Source organism: Castanea sativa, chromosome 6 (genome assembly GCF_040712315.1).
Source record: "Castanea sativa cultivar Marrone di Chiusa Pesio chromosome 6, ASM4071231v1".
Lineage (NCBI taxonomy): Eukaryota > Viridiplantae > Streptophyta > Magnoliopsida > Fagales > Fagaceae > Castanea > Castanea sativa.
The window spans coordinates 51944505-51971995 of record NC_134018.1 but is presented as its reverse complement, the minus strand read 5'-3'; the positions used below and the strand labels follow the sequence as shown (position 1 = coordinate 51971995).

The window sequence follows — 27491 nt, the reverse complement described above, 5'->3', positions numbered from 1 at the left end:
AAACCTCTAGATGACTGAATTCTATTCAACATTACACACTTTTGTGATATGAAATTTGGCAAATTTTTCACATATATAACTTGGAATGGATAGTACAACTAACAAAAAAAATTCATTCATTCCTATCATAGGCACACTGCATATCCACCTCGATCCCCAACATCTCTCTCCCTTTCCTTCTGATCTCAAAGTTATGAACAACTTCTTGAATTATTATGGAATTCTACTATATGCACCTTCCAAGAACAAACGCATCTTAAATAAGGCAATAAAATGTTTTAAAAGGGATCTCACTATCGAAATCAATAACTTAGTCATAATTTTACAAGAGAAATTTAAGCTTATAGGCTTAGACAAGCTAAACTAAGTGAAAGAGTTTGGTCCAACAAGTTTAGAAATTAAGGATTGAAGGTTTGGTTCCATTCCCGCAGCAATTATCCCTCAAAGAAAAAGTTCCCCGCAAAATATATTATAGCTTCTTCTTTTTTTTTCACGAAAAGCTTCTTCTTCTTTTTTGAGAAAAAGAGTAAAAGACTACACCTTTATTATAACCTTTTTTTTTTTTTACAGAAGAACTTTATTATACCTTCTTTTCTTTTTTTTTGATAAGGTTATTATAGCTTTTTGATTGTTTATTATTTGCCTTAAAAAATAAGATTGTTTATTAGTATTAGCTTGATCTTAGAAAAGTTATTTAACAAAATAAAGAGCTTGGTCTCAAAAAAAACACATGCAGCATAGATTTTTTTTTTTTTGGATAGGCATGCGGCATAGATGTTGGCCGTGCAATAATAAAATACATAAAAACTGATTTTTTTTTCCTTAAAAAGTAAAATATTAAAATCCCAAATGCAAGCAAGGTTCTTCCCTTTTGTAACACGAAATGACCAAATTGTCCTCTGAAGTTACACTAAATTTTACTTTTTTTAATTTTTTTCTCCATGTAGGTTGAGGGTATTCCTGCCATTCCAATAGATATAAAAACCTATATATGGCCTACTTATCCAATTCCAGACACATCCACGTCAGAAAGGCACATAGAATTCAGAAACCTGTGGAAAACATAAAACAAACACGAAACATACAAAGAAATTCACAAATTTTATATTTTAATTCTAATTCTGTCTCCTATTATCACCTAAACCCATTTCTCTAAAATCTCTTCTCTCTTCTCTCTCTGTATCAATTTCTCTGCAAAAGAAAATGATTCTGTAAAATGTGCACGACAAGGTATGGCTTAATTTTTTTTTTTTGGTTATATTATTATTATTATTTTAATTCTTAAGTTGTTGCTTCACTAGTATAAGGTTTGTGTATAAATATGATATGGGTTTGTGTGATTTTTAACTATTATGGTTAAATGCATTGCAAAAAACCCTGAAATAGAATCATGGGTTTAGGCTCGTACTTGTTGTTTTTAGATTTTTATTTTTATTTTTATTATTAAAAGTTAAATATGTTGTGTGTAATCTTGGTGATGTTTCCTTCTTCCTCGTTTTTCTTGCAGAAGTTTTGTTTTTTCAGGTAATTTATAACTTAGAAGTTAAATGTTAAGTTGAAATTGAGAAATATGAGATTCAAGATTCCTGAATCAATTTGGTAAAGGAATAAAGATTTCTGATTTGCATCTTGGAAACTAAAAGATGAATTCTTGAATCAAATAATTCTTCAATTTGGTTTTGTAAACAATGCTTGACATTTTCGATAAGGAATTTGTCTAGAATCTTAGCTCAGAGATGAATGGATATGACAGTTTTTTTTTTTTTTTTTGGTGGGTTAATTTGTATTTATTTTTTATTTTGGTTTTCACATGGTATGGGTTATGTGGAAAAGGGAATCCGCTCTGTTTATCTAACATTTGGATCTGTGTTGAACAAGCAATGATTGTCAAGCTTTTTTATTAGTTATAGATGGGGAGAGTAATGAAAGCTTTAGCTTTACCATAAATTGTGCTTGTGTCAAACAAGGAAATGGGTTCTTGCATTTGAATGTGCCAGAGTTTATAGAAGATAGAAAGTATGAAAATTAATGCTTGCAGTTGCTTGTTGGGAAGTTACTATTTTTCTATCTTTAGCAAGTAGTAGAGGCTAATTGGACAATGAGCGATGGTCTAGATTGTATTGTGGAGATGCATAGGTGTCTGAGATTTTTAAAAAAAAAAAAAAATGAAAAAGTTTTACATGGTTGTAGAGAGTATAATAATGAGACTAGCAGTGTGACGATGGATGATACACTTGTTGTATTGAGAAGTAGCTTTAGTACCTTCTAAGTCTGATTTTTATCTCAAGAAACTTTCTATCTCTCAGGACATTTGACACTTGATCCAAAATTTGGGGTATTGGGTGGCCTTGGGAGTCATTTTTATCTATTTGGAATTTGATGAAAATCAGATTATACGGTTCAGTGAACTGATCAGTGATATCTGTTTGGATGGAAGTTCTTACCGAAAGGAAAAACCAATTTCTGGGAAAGTAAATGAAGAAGGAGTCAGTGATGGAGGTAGAAATGAACTTCGTGAATGATTATCTTTCAAAGAATAGTACCAAGCATTTCCTTTGGCCAATGAAGGCGTAATAGCTATTGCCATTGGCATTGGCATTTTCTTTCTTTTTTGGTTTTTTGTTGTTTTGGATAAGTAGTGGGGTTGGTGCTTTTGGGGGGGGTGTGGGGGGGGGGGGGGTGTTAATTTGTCATTAAGCTTAATTACAAGTTTGCTACTGTTGGGGAATTAATAACAACTATGAATTTACTAATAAGGAAAATGTGGTTCATAAGATGGAGCTCATGTCATCTTTGTCTTTTCTAGGGTGCCGGGGTGTTGAAATTCTTGGGATGTTTGCAATTAAATTGCACATTCTGTGAAAACATTTAGAAATTAATATGAAAAATTAGAATCAAACATATGTAAAATTTATGTTTTGCTTGATTTATGAATTTCTCATTTTGGGAGAATCTACCAAGTTTTCCCACATTTCATAATTTACTAACATGTATAGTTTTCATGTTAAGATTCTCCATGTTGTTTTCTTTCTTTCCTTCCTTGACATGTCCATAGCACTGAAGAGCTACTTTATGTTGAGCATTAGCTGTTTTGTCACCTCCCTGTATTCCACATGGCCATATCTGTTGATAGAACCTTAAGAGGGCTTCTTAAAAGGAACTGTTGTCAACTTCCATTGTGTCATTGCAGAAGGGAATGTTCATTCAGTTCGGAGACAATGGAGCAAAATACTGGAAGTTTCCGTCGCAATAGGACGCAACCTTCAGAGCATTCTACATGTACTGATAAAGAAAATCAGTCCAAAGAAAAAGATATGGGCACTTCCGTATTTGTCAATCATGGTAAGTCTTTTGATTTGGGTGATCTTGTGCTGAAGATGCTAGTTAAAAGTTAAAACACAAAACAAGGTAGTATCATATATATGTAGTATCATAATCCTATTCTGTCAATTGCAGTGATGTTTTCCTCCAATTTCTAGCTTTGTTTCAAGTTAGTCCTCCGGTCCAAATCCATTTAAAAAAAGGTATTGGAGTTAAGTCATATGTTAGCTATGTGACTAAAATTGCTGACGTGCATTCGGTGGAGACAAATAGTCTACATGGTTTAGTTAATTAAAAAATTAATTTTTATTTTTTATTTTTTAAGTTCAATTAAATTGTATAATTTCTAATTAACAAAGAAAGAGGTTTCTCCCTTCCATCCTCTCACTCCTCTTCCTTCAACCCTTCCAACCCCTGACCCCACACCATCCAATCCTACTTCTCCTGTGGCCCACCACTACCCCAAGCTCATGCCTAAACCTTGTCAGGTTTGTGCTGTAGAGCTTCCCATTTTTGTCACTTTTCCCTTACCAAAACTCAATAGCTAGTCTTCCATGAGAACCAAGCCTGCCATATTCTCACAAAAAGTCACTAGTGAGATTGTACATTATCAGACTTGGAGATCCAAATCCTTCAATGATCAAAACCAATGTGGGAGAGGGTGCAGTTTCCAGCAAGACATGCAGGTTAATTGCTAGAGAGGAGTTGCTTTCTGGCACCTCATCAACAAGATAATCATTGTTGATTGGTGTTACATGTGCAAACCAAATGGGGAGACAATTAGTCATCTCTTTTGACATTGTGCTATTATTAGGAAGCTCGCACTGCTAATTTTTGCTCTATCAATGCAAAATTATATCCTAGTTTGTCTTTTCTTTCTTGTATACCTCCCATATACTAGGGTTTTGCCTTCTTTTTTTCTTTTTCCTAATAAATTTTGATTGCTTATAAACAAAATTCTATTGATGTGGGCCAATAGGCATAACTTTGTTATGACTTCCTTAAATGGCAATTTCCGTCACATGACTTTCTTATGACTTAACTTTGTTAACTTGACCAAAACATATTTGAATGAAAGAGTGAAATTGAAATGAAGTTAAACATTGAAGTGTAACATTGCTACATTTGAAGAATAAGCATGAAATAGCAACATTATTATGAAGACCAAGAGTGCACTTTACTGTTGCCTTTTCTTTTCTATTCTGCATTTTTTAAATATTTTTATAACTACTGAAATTTATTATTCAAATATTGTTCTCTGAAGAGTAATCAGGCTGAATGTGTGATGTAGCTGCAATTTCCTGGCAAGAGAGTAGAAGAAAGTGGATGGGGGATCCATCTCGACAACCAAAAAGAAAGGCAAAGGACCCAATTATAAGGTATATACTTTTCCCAATGCTTCTTTTGATACAATGGGATCAGTGACAGTAGTCAATGTTAAAGATGTTATACTATCTATATGCTTAAAGACATTTTACTATTTAAGCAAATAGTCTTTTATTTTTATTTTTTGAGAATCATAAGCAAATAGTCATTGAGATTGAGGGATGTGTTATTCTGAAGCCTGAACTAAAATCTGTGGACTTGCAAACTCAAAATTACTTTTTTGGTCTTACTTCTTTGAAGCATAGGTAGTGAGTATAAACAAAATGGTGATTCATAATAGATTGACTAAATTGTACGCTAGCCGTCAACCGACCACAACCCTCCTTTTCTTGGGCTAGAAACCAACTGTGAGAAAAATATATGGCACTAGCAAAAACAAAAGGATGATTCAGCTTCTCTATTTTTTTTTTCTTTTTTTTTTTTCTTATTGGTGAGTTTTTTTTTATTCATCTTCATTATCAGACCTAGTGTCACCAAATGAGGATCCTGTTGCAGCTTAGATAAGGAAAAAAAGATTGCTTACATACCTACAAATATATATAAAAAATGAAAAAGTCCTCTTGTTCAAAAACCCAATTATGAAACTCTTTTTCACATCACACCTCTGAAAATAATGTTCTTATAAAGTGAGATGTGCTTTCACATCTCTTAGGGTACTCCTGAGATATAGGCAGGGCTTGTAGCTCAAAGGATTAGAGCACATGGCTGTGAACCACCGAGCCAAGGGTTTGATCCCTTATATTTGCATCTTTTTTTTGTGTGACTGTTTCAATATTTTTGGCCATCACGGTCTTTTTCCAATGTCATTTTTCTGTAGTTACATGATTGAAAGATATCTGGAAAATTTCTTGTTTCAGTTGGTCTATGGCATATGAAGATCTGCTCTTGACTAATGAGCCTTTTCCTGAGCGAATTCCTCTACCTGTAAGCTTCTCAACACACACAATTCATACATGCATGTAATGTTCCTGTATTGAATATTTCTTTATTTATAACAGCAGCACAAGGTGCTGACGTGCACATGTTTGTTTGTGTTAGAGAGAGAGAGAGAGAGAGAGTCTTAGATTTGAAGCTTTGAAAATCAAAATGAGAGCAAAAGATAGAACTGCTCACATCATTGCATAACTTATTCTTTTTGGTGGTGATTGCTGAGATCACATTTATGTCTTTAAATTGATTCTGAGTTACCCATTTTACCCCCAAAAAATATTTCTAACCAATAATTTGTAGTTACAGTTTAGGACAAGGGATGTCTAGATTGTATTATAACTGCCACTTTAATTATGCGCGCCTATGATTTTGGAAGTGCTTATGTGAATCTGGTTGATTGGTCACTTGTGCAGGAGATGGTAGACTTCTTGGTTGATATTTGGTATGATGAAGGCCTTTATGACTAGATAGCTAATTGATAGTATTTGAGTGATGGAATGGAGACTGATGGAAGGTGGATACACTTGAACACTTACAGCCAACTGCACAGTCTATTTCTTGTAGCCAATTGTTCCATTTACTTCGAATTAACACAACTCATATAGTCGGATTTTTTAGAAAGTGGGGGAGGGTGGTGGGGGGGAGTTCCTCTAGAATTATGAAGTTCACATTTTATTGAACATTATAGCTCTCAATTATAGCTCTCAGATATTGATGTATCTCATTCAGCTTTAACCATTGAAGGAAATTGTGTTGTATTTGTCACTTGCATCATCAGGAAAATACTACCTATAGGAACATGCTTTGCAATTCTTCTGTTATTTGTAATCGTTTGAACAAAATTCTGTTATTTGTAATCCTAGAAATATGTTATTGTCTCTCTAGTCTTTTTTGCTATTAGTGTAAAAAAATTTGTTTTTACTTCATTGATTTTTTCAAACCCTTCCATTTTTTTCTAGGATGCCACGTATACTCTATAATTAGTAAAACAATGTAATTTTTGTTCATTTTTAGAGACAGAAGTCAAAAAGTTTGAATAAATTTGTCTGAAACTTGAGTTTGCGTTGGTTTTGAGCAATTCTTTTGGATTAACCAACGAATATTAGTCAGACCCTGATGATCTCAACCTGAATTTTGGATAATTGCACAACTTCTAACTAGCATGGTTTTTTAAGTTCTAGGTAGCTCAATTAGTAAAAAAATTTATTATCAAATAAGGGGCTTAAGTTTGAATTTTGTCTACACCAAAAAAGAAATTTCTTGGTGTCTTATAATAAAAATCAAATTTTATAGAGTGAACATTAAATATTTTAAATACTATTGTATTTATTAGAAAAAGATCTTTGAATTTAGTCATCACTGGTCACTATAGGCTGTTAATATGGTATAAATTATAATAAAATTCAACACTGTACAAGATAATAAGAGTACGTATATCATCAGATAATGGGCTCAATGGATTAAATCTGAAATCTTGTGATATAATTATCAAATCCCAAAATAGTCTATAGTAAGTAGGGCCATTTTGAATCTCCTACGTCCTTAACCTTGCCCAGCACATTCAAATGGGCAGTTTGGATTGCCTATCCCTTGCCTGTGGTGTGAAACAATGTTCCCAATCTTCTTAGCAACCTTTTTTTTTGGTAATCATCTTCTTAGCAACCTTAAACCTTCAAAGACTTTCACCCTAATATGTCATCCTAAAATTCCGAGCCTTTAGAGACGAGGTCCCATCAAAAAGCGGTATTCGTGTCGATAATGATCGGGGCAATCTTCTTGAGTTTGGTATGATATAAATCTCCTTAGCTGAATATATGAAGTCTAAATTGCTAAACTTTTAAACCCCAAACCGAGTTGAATTTATATCCGAGTGAAAAAATAGTTTCTTCAAAATCAAATTTTTAACACAGTTAGAATTATTGAAATTGGTTCTTTCACAAATTGGTTAAAATTGGTTAGACTCAAAAGGGGGATATGTTTTCCAATAACCAACTTTTACAAAAACTTATAATCTTCAATAAGTCTAAGGTTACCAAAAATTACAACAACAACAAAAAAAAATCACAAATTCTCTCTTATTTTGTGTTGTGATCGACGCAAGTGAACTAGTAAATTAAGGTAGTAAGTATTAAGTATATGTGAGAAAGTCTGAAATTTTCAATAAAATTTATTATGTTAGTAGACTTATTAATAAATCTTAAACGGTATCTATGTGATATGATATTCATTAGGATTAAAATTGTTTTATTTCCAATGCTTTTTAACCTTCAATTTATATTAATATTAATGAAAGAATGATGGAGATTAACACCATGTTATGATTGAATTGGATTCTATTCCTACTAAAATAAATTACAGAGGCTACCATAGAAAAGCACCAAAAAGGAAAAATAAAAAATTGTATTTGGTTTGATGGAAATTGATTTTGGAAAAATATTTTCCCCTTTTATGAGTGTTTACAGCAACGGAAAATGTTGATCAACCAAAAATTGTTTTTCCGGTTGATCATAAAATAAAGGCATTTATAGTAGAATACAGTTTTATCTTTCAATTTTCATCTTACTCAAAACTTAGCAACTAAACCTCAATTCCCCAACACCCCCCCCCCCCTCTTACTATCGTTTCCCGTCTCCAATGACCAACCATTGTCGTTGGTGACCGCCACCGTCAGTCCCTAATCACAATTTCTTTTATCTAAAATTTTCCTTTTTTATTATATATGTGCTTGAGAAATGATAAAATCTATTTAAAAAATGTTTTTCATCATATTTTAAAAGACAACCAAATACTTTGAAAACATTTTTTTTTGAGGGATATTTTATAGTCAAATTTTTTTTTTCATGGAACCAAACATAAAAGTAGCAAAACGGCGTAGTTGCTTTATAACCAAGTTAAGCAACAAATAATGAGTTTCAACTAGCTCAACTGTTAAAGTTTTTAATTGTTGAATAAGAGATCTAAGGTTCAATCTTCGCTTACACCAAAAATTGATTAGTGTCTTGGTCTGATAATAAAAAGTTATAGTGAACATCATAGGATGAAACTCTCTCAAAAAAATAAAAAGTTAAACAACAAACGACATCGTTCTAACGCAGCCACCCCTGGACCCCGGCTAGACTTTTTTTTTTTCCTTTCCTTTTTCCCGCAAAAGTACCAGATACTTTTCCTAGGAAACAAACGCGGAAAATGAGAACGAGTAGATGCTTTGAGATTTGATCCAAAGCAGAATATCATCTTCTGAAGCTCTTTTTTTTTAGTTAGTTCATCTGAGTTCTGAATCCTCTTCACTTTTCTTTGAAAGGCATAGAAAAAACAAAAACAAAAACAAAACATGGACAAATTTAAGAGCATGTTAAAGCCCAAAGCTAACCCACAAGAGCAATTGAGAGGTTGGCAGCGACGCCTTCGCCAAGAGTGCCGCAACATCGAGCGACAGATCAGAGGCATGTTCTCTTTTTTCTCTCTCTCTTTTTTTGTTAAGTAATGTAAATTTTGATTTATGGGGTTTTTTTTTTTGGTTGAAATTACTGAATTTTGTTTGAATTCGTCAACTTTTTTGTTTGTTTTGGTTTAATGGGTTTCAAAGATTGGATTTTTAGATTGATGGGGTTGTCCGATTTTGTGTTTTGATGATGGATTTTTTGTCTAAAAAAATTTTCGTGGGTTGGTTTTTCTAGATGTTCAGAGAGAGGAGAAGAGTGTGCATAAAGCAATTAGAGAGGCTGCCAAGAGAAATGACATGGGCTCAGCAAAGGTAAATTTGTCAATTTTATTGCTTTCTTTCCTGATGGTTCCATTATTCATTTTGTGTTAAAACAAATTTTTTTTTTTTGGGTATGTATATTTATTTAAGATCTTTGAAAGGAAGATGGGACTTTGGAAATATTGAACTGTTATGATGACTTAAGATTTGTTAGAAGAATCAAGGATTGGTATGTTTGATGTGCTCTCAAACTCTATCAGTGTTGTCTTAGGTTGTTCCTAAGTTTAAAAAGTTCCTAAAGTCATAGATTCCTTGAAGGATTTGTGGGTTGTGAACAGGTTATGTAATTGAAAGGAAATGCAGTTAATTATGTGGTCCAGCGGGTCTTTTTGTCTGTGTTCTTTCTTTCTTGGTTTCAGGAATAATACTGTCCTGATTGCAAGGGTAAATTAAAGGCTAGGAAGCATGGGCACTTCATTTAGGGTGTCTTACCTGTGTTGTATCCATGTCGTACCAGCTTTATGTTATAATTTTTCAGAAATTGCTTGTGTCACCATGTCATACCCGTGTCCTTGTCCGTGCTTCCTAGATTAAAGGACTGATGGAGTATTATATCCCTCTTGCATGTGTGTCTAAGTTCAATTTTTATGTGGGCATATGCATCTCAGTCAGTCTAGGTTTAGCCACACGGAATGCTTGGATGTTCACCTTACATTGAATGTCTACTACTGTTACAATGTTATTATTGAGCTTTCATCTTTTCCATTATTTTACTTTTGAAATTCTTGTGTGAATTAAATCCAGGCACTTGCAAAGGAAATTGTGATGTCAAGAAAGGCTGTGAATCGCCTTTACGAGAATAAAGCCCAACTAAATTCAATCTCAATGCACCTTGGAGAAAGTGTTGGTATGTTGCTTAACTTATCTAAACATTTTTCTTTTTTTCTTTTTTTTTGTAAGTAATGCAATCTTTATTGATATAAAAATAGAGTCAACCCTGTATACATGGAGTATACAGCAGGGGACCAAACAATCACACACAAATTACATGAATCTAATAAATCAATGACAGAACATAAAGAATGACCATGTATGACTGGCATCCAATTTCACATCCCCTTTTCTACTTATCAAAAAAATGACTGACATCCAATCCAATGAGGTTCTAAAAAAAAATCTTAAGGTCAGGCATAGTCCTTTTTGTGTCCTCAAAGCTCCTACTGTTCCTCTTCCTTCATATGCACCACATCAAACAATGTGGAGCAGACATCCACAAAAGTCCATTCCAATGGCATCTAAAGTGACCTGGTCAAGAATCTAATAAATCCACAACAGTCTTCGGCATCACCCAATAAACTCCAGATAAACCCAAAACCATAGCCGATAATTCTATGTCAACAGGGCAATGCAGTAAAAGGTGATTAACTGATTCCCCATTGAGTTTACACATATAGCACCAATCCAAAGGCCATATTTTCTTTCTCCATAAATTGTTAATCGTCAGGATTTTCCCGAAAGTGGCAGTCCAGCTAAAGAAAGCAACTCTAGATGGAATCTTTGATTTCCATATGCTCTTCCAAAGGAAAGATTGGTCACCATTGCCAAGTAGAACCCTGTAATAACCCCTCACTGTGAAGCCCTTATTGTTATCAAGTTCTAAATCTAATCAAAGCATGTAATTTAGAGATGGCAAAAATTTCCACCCCGCTTAACCTGCCCTGCCCCACTTTACCTTGCACGGGTTTTCTCAACCCCAAAGAGGTGACAGGCAAGGGGCGGGATTTGCACTACCCGCCTCATCTTTCTCCCCCCCCCCCCAAATGTGTATATATATGTTTTAAATTATATATTTAAATTATTATTTTTATATAATTTGATCCTTTTTTACATTCCTATATATACTTTTTTTGAACATCTATTTATAATTATAATTTTTTTGGTACATATTCTATTATTATCCCTTAAATTTCTTGCTTTCTCTCTCTCTCTCTTAGCATCCTCATGACTATCCATCTCCTTTATGTTTCATCTCTACCTCATTAATGTTGAAGCCAACTCATTAGGGATGACAAAATACCTCCAAACCCGCCTGAATCTGACCTGCCCTGCTCCTGCCCTACACAGGTCTTTCCTGCCCTGAAAGGGGACATGGGACCTTTGATCTGACCCTGCGCCACCCTATTGTCATCCCTAGCATGTATATGGTCATGTGAAAAATAGACTTTACCTTGTTTTTAAGCATCAAGTTGATGAACGTTGTTTGTGACTGACAACTGAAGAAAATTACTCCATATTGTTCTTTTCTTTTTTGGAGGGCTTATATTTCAGAATAAGGTAAAAATTTACATGTTGATTCTAAGAATTTTAGTACATCAATGCTAAATTTTGGTAAGAATGGTTTTCGAAAAGAATGGGCAAACTATGTTCCCATGTGTTGGTGATATCATACCTGATCAGTGCAGGAGCGTAAATTCTCAACTGATGGCAAGCCATGCTGTTAGACATCTTTTATGATAGTTTATTCAAGGACAAATAACAAACTTTAACCAGAGGGTGTAGTAGGTAGAATTTAGAGGAAACCATTTTGTTTGAGTCAATATATGGTTTAAGAAAGAATTCACTTCTATCATGTTTGTAATATGACATCTCTAAAATAGTGAAAGAACTTTACTCCAATATGAAAATCTTCCTTTGTTTCTCTTCAGAAAAAAAATTAAAAAGAAAGAAGGGAGAAAGGAGAAAGGAATAATGAGATCAATTAACATGTATAGTTGTGTTGCGACTGGCCTGCAAATTGAACATTGAAGGAAAGTATCAAAGTCCACCATTTTAGTTTATGACTATTCTAGCTGCAGAGAAATACTTTATTGCTGATAAGCAATGACTTATGTGTGTAAATGGAGATTTTCACTAATGACTTTTTCTTTAGATATTCACTAATGACTTTTTCTTTAGTATAAACTCAATATATAAGGAAAATCAGTTATAGAATTCTGAATCCCTTACCATTTTTGTGTGTAAATTTATGTTGTGGTCTATGGACGTGATGTCAGCAGTGAAGGGCTTTGTCACACTTGTAGCAATCTCTTTTAGTTATAATTGTACTGTGTTCTCATTGATTGTGTATTTGCTTGTTTTTAGTTTTTTTGCAAGAATATTTTGAAATAATTTCAGTGAAATAAAAAATTCAATGTGCCATGAAACTTGCAGCAATTTCTCGTACTGTTGGTCATTTGTCCAAGAGTGCAGAGGTCATGAAACTTGTCAATAACCTCATGAAAGCTCCGGAAATGGCATCCACAATGCAAGAATTCAGCAAAGAAATGACCAAGGTATCTCTTCACCTATGAACAAGTAATCATTCAAATTCTTTATTGGTAACAATGATACTTTTTGACAGGTTTAGCGGGAAGAAAACTAATGTGTTTTGTTCTTCTGATGGTCACTATTTCAGTGTATAACCATTTTAATCTCCACTGGGAGTGGTGTTAATGGCATGTTAGAATATCTCTTGACTGCACTTAATGTGCTAAGTGCTTAATCTGGCTTAACTAATGTTGTTAGGAGTTACAATCTTATATGCTCCTTAAGTTAGCTTATGTGATTAGACTTCTCTTGTTTTACATATTAAACATTTTGGCGGAGAAGAGATCATTTTTATTAGAAGAATGTTTGTTATGTATCCTGCAAAGTTTGACTGTTTTCAAACGTCATCTAGCATAGAATCATTCTTTTCTATAATTAAATTGTTACAACAAGTGGGGAGGGGGATTCAAAACCTTGGTCTTCCTCATAAAGAAGACCAAGCAATACCACTAAGCTGCAAGGCTCTTGGCCATCTAACTTATAATCATGTGAGAATGAATAAATTATTGCTCAATTCTCTCAATGATATGCAAAAAGATCAGTCTGACACACCCTTTAATTTGGGTCCCTGTGATATAATGTGTCAGTGAGTGACCTTTTACATACTAAGGTTTCAGAACATTCACTGTCGAGCACCAGTTTTGATCTTCTTTTAAGTATATACTTTTGTCATATGTTCTTGAATTCTGTAGAAGTGACACTTATTTTTTAATTCAGGCAGGAGTGATTGAAGAATTTGTGAATGATGCTGTCGACACTGCATTGGATTCAGAAGATATAGAAGAAGAAACTGAAGAAGAAGTTGATAAGGTCCTGACTGAAATAGCTGGTGAGACGGCTGCACAGCTTCCAGAAGCTGTCAGGAAGGAAAGGACAAAGTTACCTGCCCAGAGAGCTAGTACTTCACAAGAAGTATGTGGAAAATTACTCTCTTCATAACTTTATGTGATTTTTTTTTTAAACGAAACCAAGGAACTGACCCCTATGGATTTTCACAGGAAGAAGCTATTGCTGAGGGAGCAGACGATGAGGAAGAGCTGGAAGAGTTAAGAGCACGGCTTGCTAAAGTGAGATCGTAATTTTTTCCTATTGTTTTCCTTGCTTAGCCACTAAAGTATTAGAGAAAAAGGAGTTTGTATCATTAGGGTTCTAGCCCATTGTTCTGTTTGAGATTGTAGGGCTTCAAACTCAGCTTACCATATTATGAACAGATGATACTTTTTTAGCAAATGCCATTATATGCTATCTTGTGTATGATATTTTAAAAAATACTAACAAAGTTTTTCTTTTTTTAATAAAAATGAATTTCTGAAATCTTCATGTTTTTATCTGATTATTTGTTTTTTCTTTATTCAACAGCTTCTTGATTTTCTTTCCTTCTCTGAATTAAGAATTTTTTTTTTCCCGGGTGTGTATGTGTGGTGTTGGGGTCTCTGATGTAAGAACTGGTAGTTGGCATTTCTTGACATAACAAGCAATTATAATTAAACACTATAGTCTATAGAAAATATTGCATTCTTTTGTTTTTTCTTAATCCATCCGCACCTTGTGGTCTAGGTTGGAAACTTTAATGCTTGCCTTTTTTTATGATACTTAAATACACAATGTTTTCCATTTGGTAGAATCTTGACTATTGAGGCCTTCAAATATAAGGAATTGTCAGTACTCAAGTTCAACCATTATACGTCCTCAAAAAAAAAAAAGTTCAACCATTATATTTTTTTCGCTAATAATGAAAGTTCAACAATAATATTATATCCATGTAGATTGTGTTTTAATATGAACTCAAAATTTTATTTTCAAAAAATCAAGTATTAACACAAACCAAAACTGAGAGAGAGAGAGAGAGAGAGAGAGAGAGAGAGGAAAAAAAGACTTCATGAGGGGAATTTAATAACACACGCATATATAATAATAATAACAACAACAACAACAAAAAATTAGAGTTATTTGATGCTTCAAAGCTAAGGCTACTAAACATAGCTTCTACTAATGGACTGAAATTTGGATTTGTTTTTCTCCTTTTGTTGTTTAGTTGTGGTGGCCTTTGTAAATCACACTAATTTCGTGTAGTTGGAAATTCCTACAAAGTACATAGCAAAAAAACAAAAACAAAAAAAGAGTTGCTTAGGCAGAGGGGAAAGGAAGTTTTATAGAGAAAAAGTCTTATAAATTTCGTTGCCTTATACAAATGGCTTGCACCTCTTAGATAGGAAGAGAGGATGTAACATGACAAATCATGAATACTTACAATTCTCTATCAATAGTACACGCTTCCTTACTACTCAATGAATATTTACAAATTTCTACTTATACAAATTGGTGCCTTTATAGTCGTATATACTTACAACTTCATGACAATTTATAATGAATAATAGATAACTTCTTGACAATCTGCAACGAATAATAATTTATGAATATCTCTCTAAGCATATGTTATACTTTTAATACTCTTACATTGATTTATATTCTTAATTTGTTTTGAGTAATCAAGTTATTGTGAACAAAAAATCTTAAAACGATAAACGGATTCAAAATAAAAATTGTAAAGGAAAACTAAGCAAATTAAACCAAGTTTGGAAAATAAATTACAATTTAACATTTCTATTTCATTTTATATGACAACTATATTATTCTACAATTTCTTTTTCAACTATATTAGTGATATCAATTAATATTTTTAAAATAAATTTTACTTTCTGACTATTTTTTTCTTTCTACAACCATTTTCGGTGTGAAGCATCTTAAAATGTGATAAAGTTGGCAGGAAAAACAAAATCTTTAACGTAATAAATAAACAAACATAACATTCCATTTTTTTAACTTCTTTAATAAAAAGCAAAGCAAGGTACGTCATGAAAAGCTTTTTTTTTTTTTTTTTTAAATCCTTTCCCTAGTTAATATCTCACACTTGTACCGACCTTCTTGCCCACTCCACTGCAAAAAGACAGTTCTCTCAGCCTAGATAGCAACGACCCAAAACGGAATCTCTTAAACCAAAGCTTATTAATTACGTGCACTCTTTTTAACAGTAGCCCACTTCACACGTCATCCCTCCTTCCTTTTCTTCCTGCAACTGCAACCCAAAGCAACTTCTCCTACACCCTTCACGTCACCACCGTTACCAACCCCCCCAAAAATACCTTTAAACCCAAAAAAATACAAATAAATATTTATGCCTATGATAAAAAAAAAATTGTTAAATTTACTCAAAAATTTGAAATACATAGGAGTTTATAAATAGAATAAAGCATAAGTGACGTGGTTGGGAAAGAGTAGAAGGTTTTTAAAAATTTTGACAATAGTGTATATTTAAAAGAGTCTAACTCTTGAATACACAAATCAGATTTTAAACATTTTTAACTCACTATTTTTTCTTTTGAGAATATTAAGTATTTTTAATACACACAATAAAGAGGGGAGAAAATATTAAAAAAACTAACAGTAATATATATCCAAAAAAACTTAACTCTTTAAACAAAAAATTGTATAATTTTTCGTAAGTGAAATGTTATTACTTTTTGTTATTAGAAGTAAAAAAAAAGTAATTTAAATAATAAATTTAAATTATAATTACTAACAACTATTAAAATTTGTAATGAAAATATTATGAATTAACCTTTTAAAAAAATTTAAATTTAAAACCGAAAGAATAGTCAAATACCCCAAAAGTCTAGTAAAAGAAACCGTAACCTGCGTTTTGTATGTTATAAACCGACCCAGACCGACTCTCCCGCAACTAACAGCCCACGAATGAAGTAGACCGTTAGATACTTTAGTCACCGCCACCTCACCTGTTACAGGTGACCTGTACACTCTCTCTCTCTCTCTCTCTCTCACTCTCACAAATATATAAGCATTTCCATTTCTCTCTCTCTCTCTCACTTCTGAGGAAAAAAAAAAAAAATCTCACAGAAATGGAGTCCTCAACAATCTCTCTCTCTCTTCTCTTCACTTTCCTTTCCCTCTTCTCTCTCTCTTCCTCGATCAACTTCAACGAGGACATTCATATATCTCGGTCGAACTTGCCATCGGTCCAAGCCGAGAAGTTTATCAGAGAACTCAATTTGTTCCCCAAAACCAAAATCAACGTCGTCGACCGTCCAGGTTTCTCCTCCGCCGAACCCAAGAAGATCGTCGAGAAACGGTTCGCTTTTCCCGACCTCGTCGGCTCTGGAGTCACCGTCGACGATTTGGGCCACCACGCTGGCTACTACGATATCGAGCATTCCCATGCCGCTAGGTCAATCTTCTAAAACCCTAGATTTTCCTTAACAATCTCTGATTGGTTTTTTCATGTAATTTTTTTTGCGAGTTTTAGAACCGTAAAGTTTTTTGTTTTTATCTTAATCTGATGATTACCATCAATTTAAAATAAATCAGTGGTTTATTACTCTAATGGGTTTCTTTAATTATTTCCTAATTTGTGTTCCTTTGTTTTCAAATTATAGGCAGAAACCAATTTAAATTTGGTAAATTTATTTGTAGGCGGTTTAGGAAATGAATTTGATTCGATAACAAAGTCTCACATGTGGTAATAGTGAAATGTTACTTTAGAGGGAATTAAGGTTTTTTTTTTTTAATTTTTTTTCAGCTGTTTGTAATTTATTGGGACCAAAATTTTGTTCATGTTTGTTTGTATGTAAGTGTCTATTTTGGGTACTTGGTTACTGTTTCTTAGTATTTGGTTTGATGTTTTTCAGGTTGTTTTACTTTTTCTTTGAATCGCGCACCAACAAGAAAGACCCTGTTGTTATCTGGTTGACCGGAGGGCCGGGATGTAGTAGTGAATTGGCTATGTTTTATGAAAATGGTCCTTTTACTATTGCAAACAACATGTCTCTTGTGTGGAACGAGTACGGTTGGGACAAGGTATCTATTTTCTTTGTACTTTGAGATGTGATTCTATTTCTATGGTTATAAGTTGTATTAGTTTAAGCTAACATGGAAGTGTTAATATTGTATAACAATTAGATGGGTGTTCCCTTTTTGACATGTAGCCACTGTCTACATGTCAAGTCTTCTATCTAGAAGAGAATTTACAAATTCTTTTGCTGATTTTGCAGGCTTCAAACCTCCTCTATGTTGATCAGCCAACTGGGACTGGCTTTAGTTATACTTCTGATAAACGCGACATCCGTCACAATGAAGATGGTGTTAGTAATGACCTTTATGACTTCTTGCAGGTGTGTCTGTCTATTCAGTAAAAGTTTTTCTTGATTGACTCGTTTGTGTATTATAATGTTGTAAGGAGAGAATTAATTGGACTTTACATCATTGGGATTATTATTTTAAAAAACACTGTTGAGATGAGAGAGGATAAAAAACCGTGTTGTAACTGTACGCAAGTATTATTTTGACTCAATGAGCTCTTTCTATGATATCAGGCTTTCTTTGTGGAGCATCCTGAATTTGCAGAGAATGACTTCTACATAACTGGGGAATCTTATGCTGGGCACTACATCCCTGCCTTTGCTGCTCGAGTTCACCGTGGAAACAAAGCTAACGAAGGAATTCATATAAACCTAAAGGTCTGTCACTGATGACTGATATAACATGATCTAGAGTTTATACTTGGTCATTCTAACTGTCCTGAGCAGTTGACCTGAAATTAAATGGTTAACAGGGATTTGCCATTGGTAATGGACTTACCGACCCTGCAATCCAATATAAAGCTTACACTGATTATGCACTGGACATGGGCTTGATTTCAAAAACTGCTTACAATCGCATTAGCAAGGTGATTCCAGTCTGTGAAACCGCGATCAAGCTTTGTGGTAAGTTTGCATGTTAGATTGGCATATCCCCTAATGTAAATTTGATACCGTGTTGATCTTTTTATTTGTGCTTGTGCATTGTAGCCTCTTGTTGGTTGGCTAGTACTGCTTTTCTGTCTCTTGCTCTCTCTCTGCACTGTGGTTAAACTTTTATTTTTTTTTCAGGCACTGATGGTACAATCTCTTGTGTGGCTTCATATTTTGTTTGTAATACTATATTCAGTAGCATCATTGCCCTTGCTGGCGACATCAATGTAAGATAACTCATTCTATTCTTCATTTAGTGCTTTAAGTCTGATCATGGTACTGCAATTTGTCAATTCTTTTTTTTTTGGGGGGGGTGGGGATGAGTAATTAATTTTTCAATCCTTACTTTAAAATGTTTTCTGCACAAAAAAGAATTTGACAATTTCCTTTTAATGAAAAATATAAAGAATGATTCTTTCAAACAGAAGAATTTGTAGAAGATGGGAATATCCTTTTTTTTTTTTTTGGTATTGAAAATGAGACTTGAGACCTGAAAATATAGACTATTTGTGACATAAGTATATTTCCTTTTTTTTTTTTTTTTTTTACTGAAACAGAAGCATATTTCCATTACCTCTTGACATTCATAACTATGTGCATTCTGACACCTGGATAGACCTCAAATTTGACAAGCGATAATATTTTTACTTTGCAGTATTATGACATTAGAAAGAAGTGTGAGGGGCCCCTCTGTTATGATTTCTCAAACATGGATAAGTTCCTAAACCAGGAATCTGTTAGGAATGCACTAGGAGTTGGGGATTTAGACTTTGTGTCGTGTAGCCCTACAGTGTATCAGGCCATGTTGGTAGACTGGATGAGGAATCTCGAAGTGGGTATTCCTACGCTTCTTGAGGATGGAATCAAATTGCTTGTGTATGCTGGAGAATATGATCTCATATGCAACTGGCTTGGTAAGCTTTTATGCTTAGTGGAAAACCAGCATGTTGTAAGTTAGGAATCTAATGTGTTAAAGAATTACCAATAACAATTGTATGGGATGTGATTCAAGCCTGGATTATAATTTTGTTTGAGTAGGTAACTCAAGATGGGTTCATGCTATGGAATGGTCTGGTCAGCAAAAGTTTGTAGCATCCCCTGAAGTTCATTTTGAAGTCAATGGTTCAACAGCTGGAGTACTGAAAAGCCATGGACCTCTCAGTTTCCTTAAGGTCTCTCTCTCTCTCTCTCTCTCTCTCTCTCTCTCAGACACACACACACCATGCGCACACCTCACCTACCAATGGCTAATTGTTGGTTGCCAGTGCTGACATAGTTGCGTGATATATGTAAACAATAAACAGGTCCACGATGCGGGTCACATGGTTCCTATGGACCAGCCCAAAGCTGCATTAGAGATGCTGATAAGGTGGACTCAGGGAAAACTTACTGAAGTGCCATCTGATGATACTGGAATATTTATTGCTGAGATGTGATTGCATTGTTCTTTCATCTTATTTTGTTATCTTACACAGAGCTCTGTTTGACCTCAATGTCAGAGCAAATCAGTATATGGTTTCCTTGGGTTCTTACTACGCTTGTAAATATTCGTGCACACCTCAACTTTGGGATGAAAAAGAACTCTAGTCTCTTGTAATGTGGTATCTTGACGTTTTTTGAAGATTTCACAACAATAACCATTGAGAATATGATGCCTAATGTTTGTATAGTTTATATGCTTCTGTATATTCTTTCTGTTTCTAGTTTGTCTATTGTTCTGCGTTGTAATTTGACCTACAAGACATTTCAACCCTCATCATGGGGTCATTCAAGGGGAGTGGATGTAGACGAAGTTCTCAAACAGAAAGTCTGTTTTGTGTTTTTTCAAATTTCTCAAAAGAAAAGTCTGTTTTGTGTTTTTTCTGTATTCATAACCGATTACGGCTTTCTGCTAAGCCATCTGATATCACCTTGAGTTCGATAGTTATTTGCTCATGAATGGTACTTCTGTGATGCGCAGTAGACAAAGTATCTCAATCCTGTCAAATTTTGATAGAACTTGAACAAATTACTAGGTTGAAGCCCATGAACACCAACCTTGAACAAACCCATCTAAATACTCTCTCTCTCTCTCCCAATGCCGGAGCGGGAAACAATCCTTGAATCTCTGCTGTTAATCTCCCTAATATTCTCATTCTTCCCCTCTTTCTCTCGGTCCATTCTCTCTCCTTTTTTTTTTTTTTTTTGTATAGAGAATGTTAAATGTTAGCATTAATACTACTTCTTAAATATGTTAGTATAGATACGGAAGTTACATGGTTTAGTCTAACTGCCTATATCAAGAATATATTAGAATGTAGTATAAATCCTATGTTATAATGAACCATAACATGTGTGTATATATAGTAGATTAAACCCTAGACTAATAGGCTTCTAGTACAAGTAGGGGACTTGGCTTGCACACAAAGTAGAATTAGGCTTGGGCTTATGCTAGGACTTATGCTAATGGACTAATATATCTTTAACACCCCCTCTCAAACTCAAAATGGAAGCTTGATAAAACTTTGAGATTTGATAAGGTTGAGAAGATTCATTGAATGAAGTTTGGCTCTGTGATGGTGGTTTGAGAAAGACAATAGTCTTGCAGTGTTGATGCGACTTCTAACGGTAGCATGACTATATTGGAGAGTTTTGATGGCAACAGTGGAAAGCCAAAGAAAATGAATGTAGTGAAGAAACACTAAGGAAGACAAAAATTGCTTTTAATACACTATAAGAACAAAAAACCATGGCTATAGGAAGATGGCTCTGATACCATATTAAATATTAGTATTGATACATCATGTTGAATATGCTAGTATGGATGCGAAAGCTTACATGGTTTAGTGTAATGGCCAATATCCACGGAGGAAAACTTAAAGAGTTACATCAATAATATATTAGAATATAGTACAAATTCAGTGTTACAATGAACAATGAACCATAACATGTATATATATATATATATATATATATATATATAATAGATTAAACCCTAGACTAATAGACTTCTAGTACAAGTAGGGGACTTGGCTTACACGCGGAGTAAAATTAGGCTCGGGCTTATGCTAATGAGCTAAATGCAATGGCTTTAGCATTTCGAGTGCGGGCCTATCAATTTACTAGCAAACATTCTTCTAGCACGTATGCCATTTCTCACAAGTCACAACTAACCAGTCAGGTTAATATTCAGTCTCTCTCTCTCTCTATGTACTCAAACCCCAAGTTTCCTTAGTCATCTAAAACATTGTCCCTGAACTAGATGCTAGAATTTCTCATTAGCATTATGGAGTACTATATACAACTGAAACGGATCTCGATAAATAACTTTAGCCACCAATACCATGAAAATTTCACGAGTAGAAACATTTTATTACCGGGAGTGGTTTATGAGTTTGAAACATTCAATTATATACACGAAATTAGACATTTTTGCTATGTTTAGTTTGCAAGTTTTCGTCACCCAATTCTCACTTTTCATAACTCAATTCTCAAATTTCATGAGCCCACCCCATTTTAGTTTGTTTGGATTAGTTTCTGTAACTCAATTTCCATAATTCAGTATTCAAAAAATTGAGTTTGAGTTATGGAAACTGAGAACAAGTTTTCATTGTTTTCAAGTTATGAGTTATGAGTTTCAATGGCATTTTTGTAAATTTATGTAAATGAGGGAGATTCACTCTCATAACTTGTCTCATCAAGTTAGACCTCTCCCAACTTCGTCCGAGTTTTGTGTGATGCTAAAACCAAACTTAGAGTTAGTCTTCAATATTTTCCTTGTGTTTTGCTTATTAAATTATATTTATCTTTTACAATATTTCATTATAATAGTAATTTTTTTTTTTTTGTTTTCTATTATCCGGAGGACATTCAAAAAATAGATCAAAATACACCATTGGTTTCTTAAGTTTGCTAAGTGATTGTTTTTGTTCTTTCTCGAGTATCTTTATATGTCATTAACTCATTTGTTAATTGTTATACGAGTACGACAATGCTTTATCTATCACCCACTATGTATCAATACGGTGGGTCGTTTCCCTGACATAGCAAGTTAACAAGAATAGGCTCATCAATAACAATAAGAAGTAAAAAAAAAAAACATATAACAATGTACGAGTTCGTTTAGCTGCCTCCGGATAAAGAAAAAAGTACAGTCTCAGACTCATAGTCTCATCATGGCGTCCGTGCTTGGGTTTTTACCAAACCATTCTCTGTACTCTCGTACGCTATGGGCCCCTTCAGTCTCCATAAACCATTTTGTAGCTTCACCTTCACATACTTCAACTGTTTCATATTTATCCTCAAACAACACCCATCAGCTGAAGCTCAAGCATTTCCCACAACCACAAGCATCTTCTTCTGAAGGTGGGCTTATCCTTTTCAGTTTCTTCATTTCTTGTCTTTATTTTCTCTTAGGAGGGTATTTTGGGAGATGGGTATGTGTTAAACTTTAGTGGTTAAGCTTTTAGCCTTTTAATAATGTTAAATTTTGCATTTTCTTGATTGTTTGCAAAGTTGAACCATTTAAAGTTGAATACATAGTGTTATAATAATGGTTAAATGATCAAATTTACCTTTTCTTAATGCTTTATGCTGTTGGAACAATTGGAAATTTATCATGGTATGGAGCAGATGGTCCTGAAATTGAACTGTCTCCACTCCATTTATCAAGGGGGAGTCTGAGCTTACATGTGAAAGGGAGTGTTAGAATAATAGCTAAATGATTAAACTCATCATTTCCAACCAGCTTAGGCTTTGGGGGCAATTGGTAATTTATGATGTAGTGTTTGGAGGATTTGGGAGCAGGGACTATGGTTGTATAAGTGAAACAATGTAGGAAGGCTAAGGGGTAGAAGGAAGTATTTGAATGCAATTTTGTTTGTTTCTTTGAGAGCCATTTGCATTAGAGAATGGATTTGAATTATTTGAACAATTTTAGCTTCTTGATGCTGCTATCACTTCTTCCCAGAGGGCAGGCAATAATTGAAAAGTCAGTAGAGACAAGAAGAGGAATTGGGTTGTTGGAAAGTTTGCATCTTTATTTCTAAATCGAGACTTACTCATAAACACCATTTTGAGATACACTCACTCATTCTCATGCCATAGAAAACATACGCAAATAGACATAAACAATCACGGAAATCATTATCTTTGAAGTATTATTGTGACAAAGTAAGATTTTGCCTTCATTTGGTTCTGCTAAACACCTCTTATAATCATTATTTATATTCTTTGAAATTTAATGCTACCTTTTTTTTTGGATTATTATCTTCATCTTACAGGAGTTCCTGGTGAGTTAATTGAAGACTCAAAGTTTGTACCTTTGAATGCTGAGGATCCCAGATATGGTCCACCTGTAAGTTCTGGTTAGTTACATTTCAATTGTAAAATTCTTACTTTCTCCTATGTGATGACAAAAATTGCTCATGCTCTTATTAGTAATACTTTAAGACAATCGTATATGCTATGTGGTTTTGCTTTGTGTATCAGCTCTAAGATACAAGTTTCTGAAACAGAAAGATATTTTTAACTTTAGATCTTTTTCTATATTAAGTTGTTCAGTTTAGAATTTACAGTACCTCAAAGAAAGTAGTTACTCTTATTTTTGGATCATGTATACTTATAAGTTATAAACACAACCAGAACTTGTTACCTGGGAAATCATAAACATTGTTTTAAAAGTGGTTATTAAAATAACTAAATAGATGGGATCATATTCTGAATCCTACTGAAGTTGATGATTCAAACTTGCAGGCTTTATTGTTATTGGGTTTTGAAGTGGAAGAGGCCATGAAGGTAATCTTTTGTTTCTTACATCATTTGCCATCTCTGCCACTATTCGATACATTAGGTGAATATTTGAATAGGCTCTAGGAAATGCTTTTGTACAATTATAAGTGTAAATCAATGTAATACCATTATTTGCTACAAAATATCTATTTTTTCATATTAAAATTCATGCATATTGTGTCCAATAAGCTTTGACTCAAATGACATGTTGAAATTTGTTGCGTGTGTGTGTGGGTTGGGGGGGGGGGGCTGGAGGGGTATTTTGCACCTCTGTTTGAAGGTTATAAGGTTCAACATTCAACTTAAGCTTTCTCTTCCGTCTCAACCAAATCTGTGAACACCATTTATGCTCACCATATATAGTAAGAAGTGCCGCATCTGGGATCTTTTGTTTATTCTCATGGTATTTATAATGGTATTCTGACCAATTATTTAAATAAATATATATAATAATAATTTTTTTTAAAGAGAGTTCTGTCACTCTTTAGTGGTCATGTTAGCACGTATCATTATGATCATATAACTCGAGGTCTATTTCTAAGGTAATAATATCAAATGGTGAACCGGTATGATTTTTTTTAAGGGGGGGATAGGAAAATTGTCAAGGTGAAGATATGGTGCCTGAATTTGAATTTGTAAGCCTTAGGAATGACTTCCATGCAGCTTTGAGATGAATCTTCATTTAAGGAAGCAGACTGTGCTTGGCTACTTGCCTCTTTGTAGGACTTTTTTTTAAAAAATATTAATGCCCAAGAAATTGGTTCTAACCCACACTACAATTCTTTTTTTGTTTTCCTCATGCAGATACAACAGCTTTTGAAAGAGTTGGATGGTGAATTCCTTGAGGTATATAGTTATACCATATCTTTGTGTTCACTTTATATGAGCTTGATGGAGAACTTTTTCAAGATAGGGGTAAACCTGAAAATCGTAAAAATCATTTGTTTCTTTTTTCTAAACTTTTTCCATTGATATCCTGTTCTGACTTAATTATTTTGAAATTTTCACTTTATACAACTATGGAAGATATTGAGTACCATAACCCCATGCTTAAGACTTACATGATTTTGTCTAAATGTGCTCCTAATCTCTATAATGAGCTTGATGCTCACTATTGTAGATTATTTTTTGTACTGAAGACATGATTACTCGTCCCCTTTGGGAAGCAATGAATACGAGGCAGCCCCATTTGGAAGCAGTAAAGGTTGATTTCTTCAACTTGCTACTCACTTTTTTCTTGTTGATAATTCTATTATGGTCAATTTTTTACCATGTCCTGCCTATCATATCTTGCCACCAACATGTTTCAGTGGAAGCTGAGTAATCCAATCATGTTTTAATAGCATTTGATTCAATATATCTTGTTGTTATACCATCAAACGAGTACATCTTTTCTCTTAAAACTCTTACAAAGGGAAAGTCATCTTAGTATCTAAATAAATATCTCATTATTCAATTTGTTGAATTTTGTTATTTACTGGGATGGAAAGTGTAAACTACTAAATACTTGTTTTTAATATTTTCGTAGCATCAAATGCCAAAAACTTCTCTTCTCAACATTATGTGAACCAACCAAATAATGATGCAGTCAAAGCATTTCACCTATTGATCGGAAGCCAATACCTCCCAGAAAGAGAAGGCAGTGCTTTAGGTTCTAATAAAATGAAGGACCATCTCAGATTATAAAACTTGTTAAATTCTAACTGGTATTCATATGTGTATGCATGTAACCAGTGTATTTTCTTCTGCAGGTAGCCAAGTCACTGCCACGGATCTGCTTCTTATCTGGTCTAAGTGGAGAGGAGATGATGGTGTTGATCGATGCCTTTCCAGAAACTGGTATTGGAATTTTCCTAACCCCAGATGAAGCTAGTAAACTTCACATTTCACTTTGAATGGTAGTGAAGTCATAATTGAGAATTTTGACTCGACCAGAGGGGCTTCCTGAAAATTTTGAAGTTCCAGAAACTACAATCTCAATACTTTAATATGAAGGAATAAATAAAATTAAAATGGAAAGAATGTCAGATGCATCGATACAAAAGGATGTTGAAATCTGGAACTTGTTACCAAGTACGAGCATTATGGTCTGGGTATATGTGGAACAGAGATCTATCTCCACCATATGTACATGCATTTTTTTAAAAAAATTTTTTGATGAATATGTATATGCATTTAATTCATATGGGTGAACTTATAGAGTCATAGCAATTTCTTCATGTGGTTTTCTTGTACAGGGATGCTCCAAACCCAAACCCAAACCCAAACCCAAATGCAAAACTTCATTTTGCAGTATATTTATATGAAGACAAATGTTTGCCACATACACATACATGCCCCTTCCTCCTAAACCCTGATTTGGCTCAGGGAAGTGGACTCTTTGGTCTTCTCAATGGGTGACCCCTTGTGTCTATTAAGTATCATTACAGTTAATGGCGATAAACCATATTTCCAGTGTTTCTTCTTTTAATCAATTATACAGTTCCTGATAAATATATCTTGTGCTAGCTTCCATCTATGTATTATATTTGAAACTGTCCTTTTATACAGGACTAGAACCAGCCGTATTTGCAGCACTTGTTCCCAATAGTGCTGATAAGCCGCTCCAGGAGTTGATAGAAGAGATTATGGGGGACCATGAAATGCTGGTAAAGATTTCCCTGATATCTATGTGAGTTTCTATGTTATCATCTCATCTCGTTACTGATGCTATACTTTATTTTCATGCAGACTGCAAAGCAACCCAGTTCGACATAGGCATATCCAAATCAGATGTCTGCTAGAGCATCACTTTTCTTCATGAGATCGATTGTTTTATATAGTGATGTGGCAAAAGGTCATCTAGTTTTCAGTTAGAAAAACATCTTATGTTCTATCGCAGGAAAAGAGCATACAAGTAAATATGAAGCTTTGTACGTCATTAAAACTTCAAATGATATCCGAATCCTCTTATGATGTTGACACCAATGCACGTGTAAAATTCAAGCAACTCTAGAAGCTGAAATGGATACCTTGTCTTTACATTGTTTTTGGCTTGATGATCCAAATATGTTACATAAAATTGCTCACCCATCATATATATATATATATATATACACACACACAAACACAAACACATTCCTGTCTTTCTAATTTCTATTCCATCAGTAGTCACAAAACCTGTGGAACATGGATGTCTTACCCAATCAAAGCCGCCATCCAATAACAAGATA

The 27491-nt window shown here is 33.9% G+C and overlaps 4 protein-coding genes across 6 annotated transcripts; all 4 read left to right on the top strand.

Annotated features, from left to right (window-relative positions):
• The first annotated feature begins 1027 nt into the window (after positions 1–1027).
• LOC142640478 (uncharacterized) lies at positions 1028–6518 on the top strand. Its single transcript, XM_075814599.1, has 5 exons — positions 1028–1230; positions 3191–3342; positions 4613–4700; positions 5565–5631; positions 6051–6518. The coding sequence occupies exons 1-5, from the start codon at positions 1217–1219 to the stop codon at positions 6102–6104; spliced, it is 375 nt and encodes a 124-aa protein (XP_075670714.1). The 5' UTR covers positions 1028–1216; the 3' UTR covers positions 6105–6518.
• Positions 6519–8734: 2216 nt separating this feature from the next.
• LOC142640477 (vacuolar protein sorting-associated protein 24 homolog 1) lies at positions 8735–14020 on the top strand. 2 transcript variants are annotated; one of them, XM_075814597.1, is made up of 6 exons: positions 8735–9080; positions 9315–9391; positions 10145–10247; positions 12551–12672; positions 13424–13618; positions 13705–14020. In XM_075814597.1, the coding sequence occupies exons 1-6, from the start codon at positions 8969–8971 to the stop codon at positions 13783–13785; spliced, it is 690 nt and encodes a 229-aa protein (XP_075670712.1). In that variant the 5' UTR covers positions 8735–8968; the 3' UTR covers positions 13786–14020. The 2 variants fall into 2 exon arrangements, with proteins under 2 accessions (XP_075670712.1, XP_075670713.1); XM_075814598.1 differs by having other exon boundaries at positions 8738–9080; positions 9323–9391.
• A 2565-nt stretch (positions 14021–16585) lies between these two features.
• Positions 16586–20179, top strand: LOC142639294 (serine carboxypeptidase-like). Its single transcript, XM_075813496.1, has 9 exons — positions 16586–16949; positions 17410–17578; positions 17773–17892; positions 18094–18237; positions 18333–18483; positions 18649–18737; positions 19166–19424; positions 19549–19682; positions 19815–20179. The coding sequence occupies exons 1-9, from the start codon at positions 16624–16626 to the stop codon at positions 19944–19946; spliced, it is 1524 nt and encodes a 507-aa protein (XP_075669611.1). The 5' UTR covers positions 16586–16623; the 3' UTR covers positions 19947–20179.
• A 2394-nt stretch (positions 20180–22573) lies between these two features.
• Positions 22574–27304, top strand: LOC142640933 (uncharacterized). Of its 2 annotated transcripts, XM_075815255.1 has the most exons (8): positions 22574–22854; positions 23772–23845; positions 24244–24285; positions 25084–25125; positions 25400–25483; positions 26031–26118; positions 26830–26927; positions 27010–27304. In XM_075815255.1, exons 1-8 carry the CDS (start codon positions 22665–22667, stop codon positions 27034–27036), a joined length of 645 nt encoding a protein of 214 aa, XP_075671370.1. In that variant the 5' UTR covers positions 22574–22664; the 3' UTR covers positions 27037–27304. The 2 variants fall into 2 exon arrangements, with proteins under 2 accessions (XP_075671370.1, XP_075671371.1); XM_075815256.1 differs by lacking the exon at positions 25400–25483 and having other exon boundaries at positions 22591–22854.
• The last annotated feature ends 187 nt before the right edge of the window (positions 27305–27491 follow it).

What these genes read in the sequence shown, in the direction of transcription:
- LOC142640477 (XM_075814597.1), top strand. Translation starts at nt 8,969, where the DNA reads ATGGACAAATTTAAGAGCATGTTAAAGCCCAAAGCTAACCCACAAGAG. An exon ending in ATGACATGGGCTCAGCAAAG is followed by an intron (nt 9,392 to 10,144) that starts GTAAATTTGTCA and finishes AATTAAATCCAG; the next exon opens with GCACTTGCAAAGGAAATTGT. An exon ending in GAGCTAGTACTTCACAAGAA is followed by an intron (nt 13,619 to 13,704) that starts GTATGTGGAAAA and finishes GGATTTTCACAG; the next exon opens with GAAGAAGCTATTGCTGAGGG.
- LOC142639294 (XM_075813496.1), top strand. Translation starts at nt 16,624, where the DNA reads ATGGAGTCCTCAACAATCTCTCTCTCTCTTCTCTTCACTTTCCTTTCC. An exon ending in GAATTCATATAAACCTAAAG is followed by an intron (nt 18,238 to 18,332) that starts GTCTGTCACTGA and finishes AATGGTTAACAG; the next exon opens with GGATTTGCCATTGGTAATGG. An exon ending in CCCTTGCTGGCGACATCAAT is followed by an intron (nt 18,738 to 19,165) that starts GTAAGATAACTC and finishes TTTACTTTGCAG; the next exon opens with TATTATGACATTAGAAAGAA.
- LOC142640933 (XM_075815255.1), top strand. Translation starts at nt 22,665, where the DNA reads ATGGCGTCCGTGCTTGGGTTTTTACCAAACCATTCTCTGTACTCTCGT. An exon ending in ACAAGCATCTTCTTCTGAAG is followed by an intron (nt 22,855 to 23,771) that starts GTGGGCTTATCC and finishes TTCATCTTACAG; the next exon opens with GAGTTCCTGGTGAGTTAATT. An exon ending in ATCCCAGATATGGTCCACCT is followed by an intron (nt 23,846 to 24,243) that starts GTAAGTTCTGGT and finishes TCAAACTTGCAG; the next exon opens with GCTTTATTGTTATTGGGTTT.
- LOC142640478 (XM_075814599.1), top strand. An exon ending in GCAAAGGACCCAATTATAAG is followed by an intron (nt 4,701 to 5,564) that starts GTATATACTTTT and finishes TTCTTGTTTCAG; the next exon opens with TTGGTCTATGGCATATGAAG. An exon ending in CTGAGCGAATTCCTCTACCT is followed by an intron (nt 5,632 to 6,050) that starts GTAAGCTTCTCA and finishes TCACTTGTGCAG; the next exon opens with GAGATGGTAGACTTCTTGGT.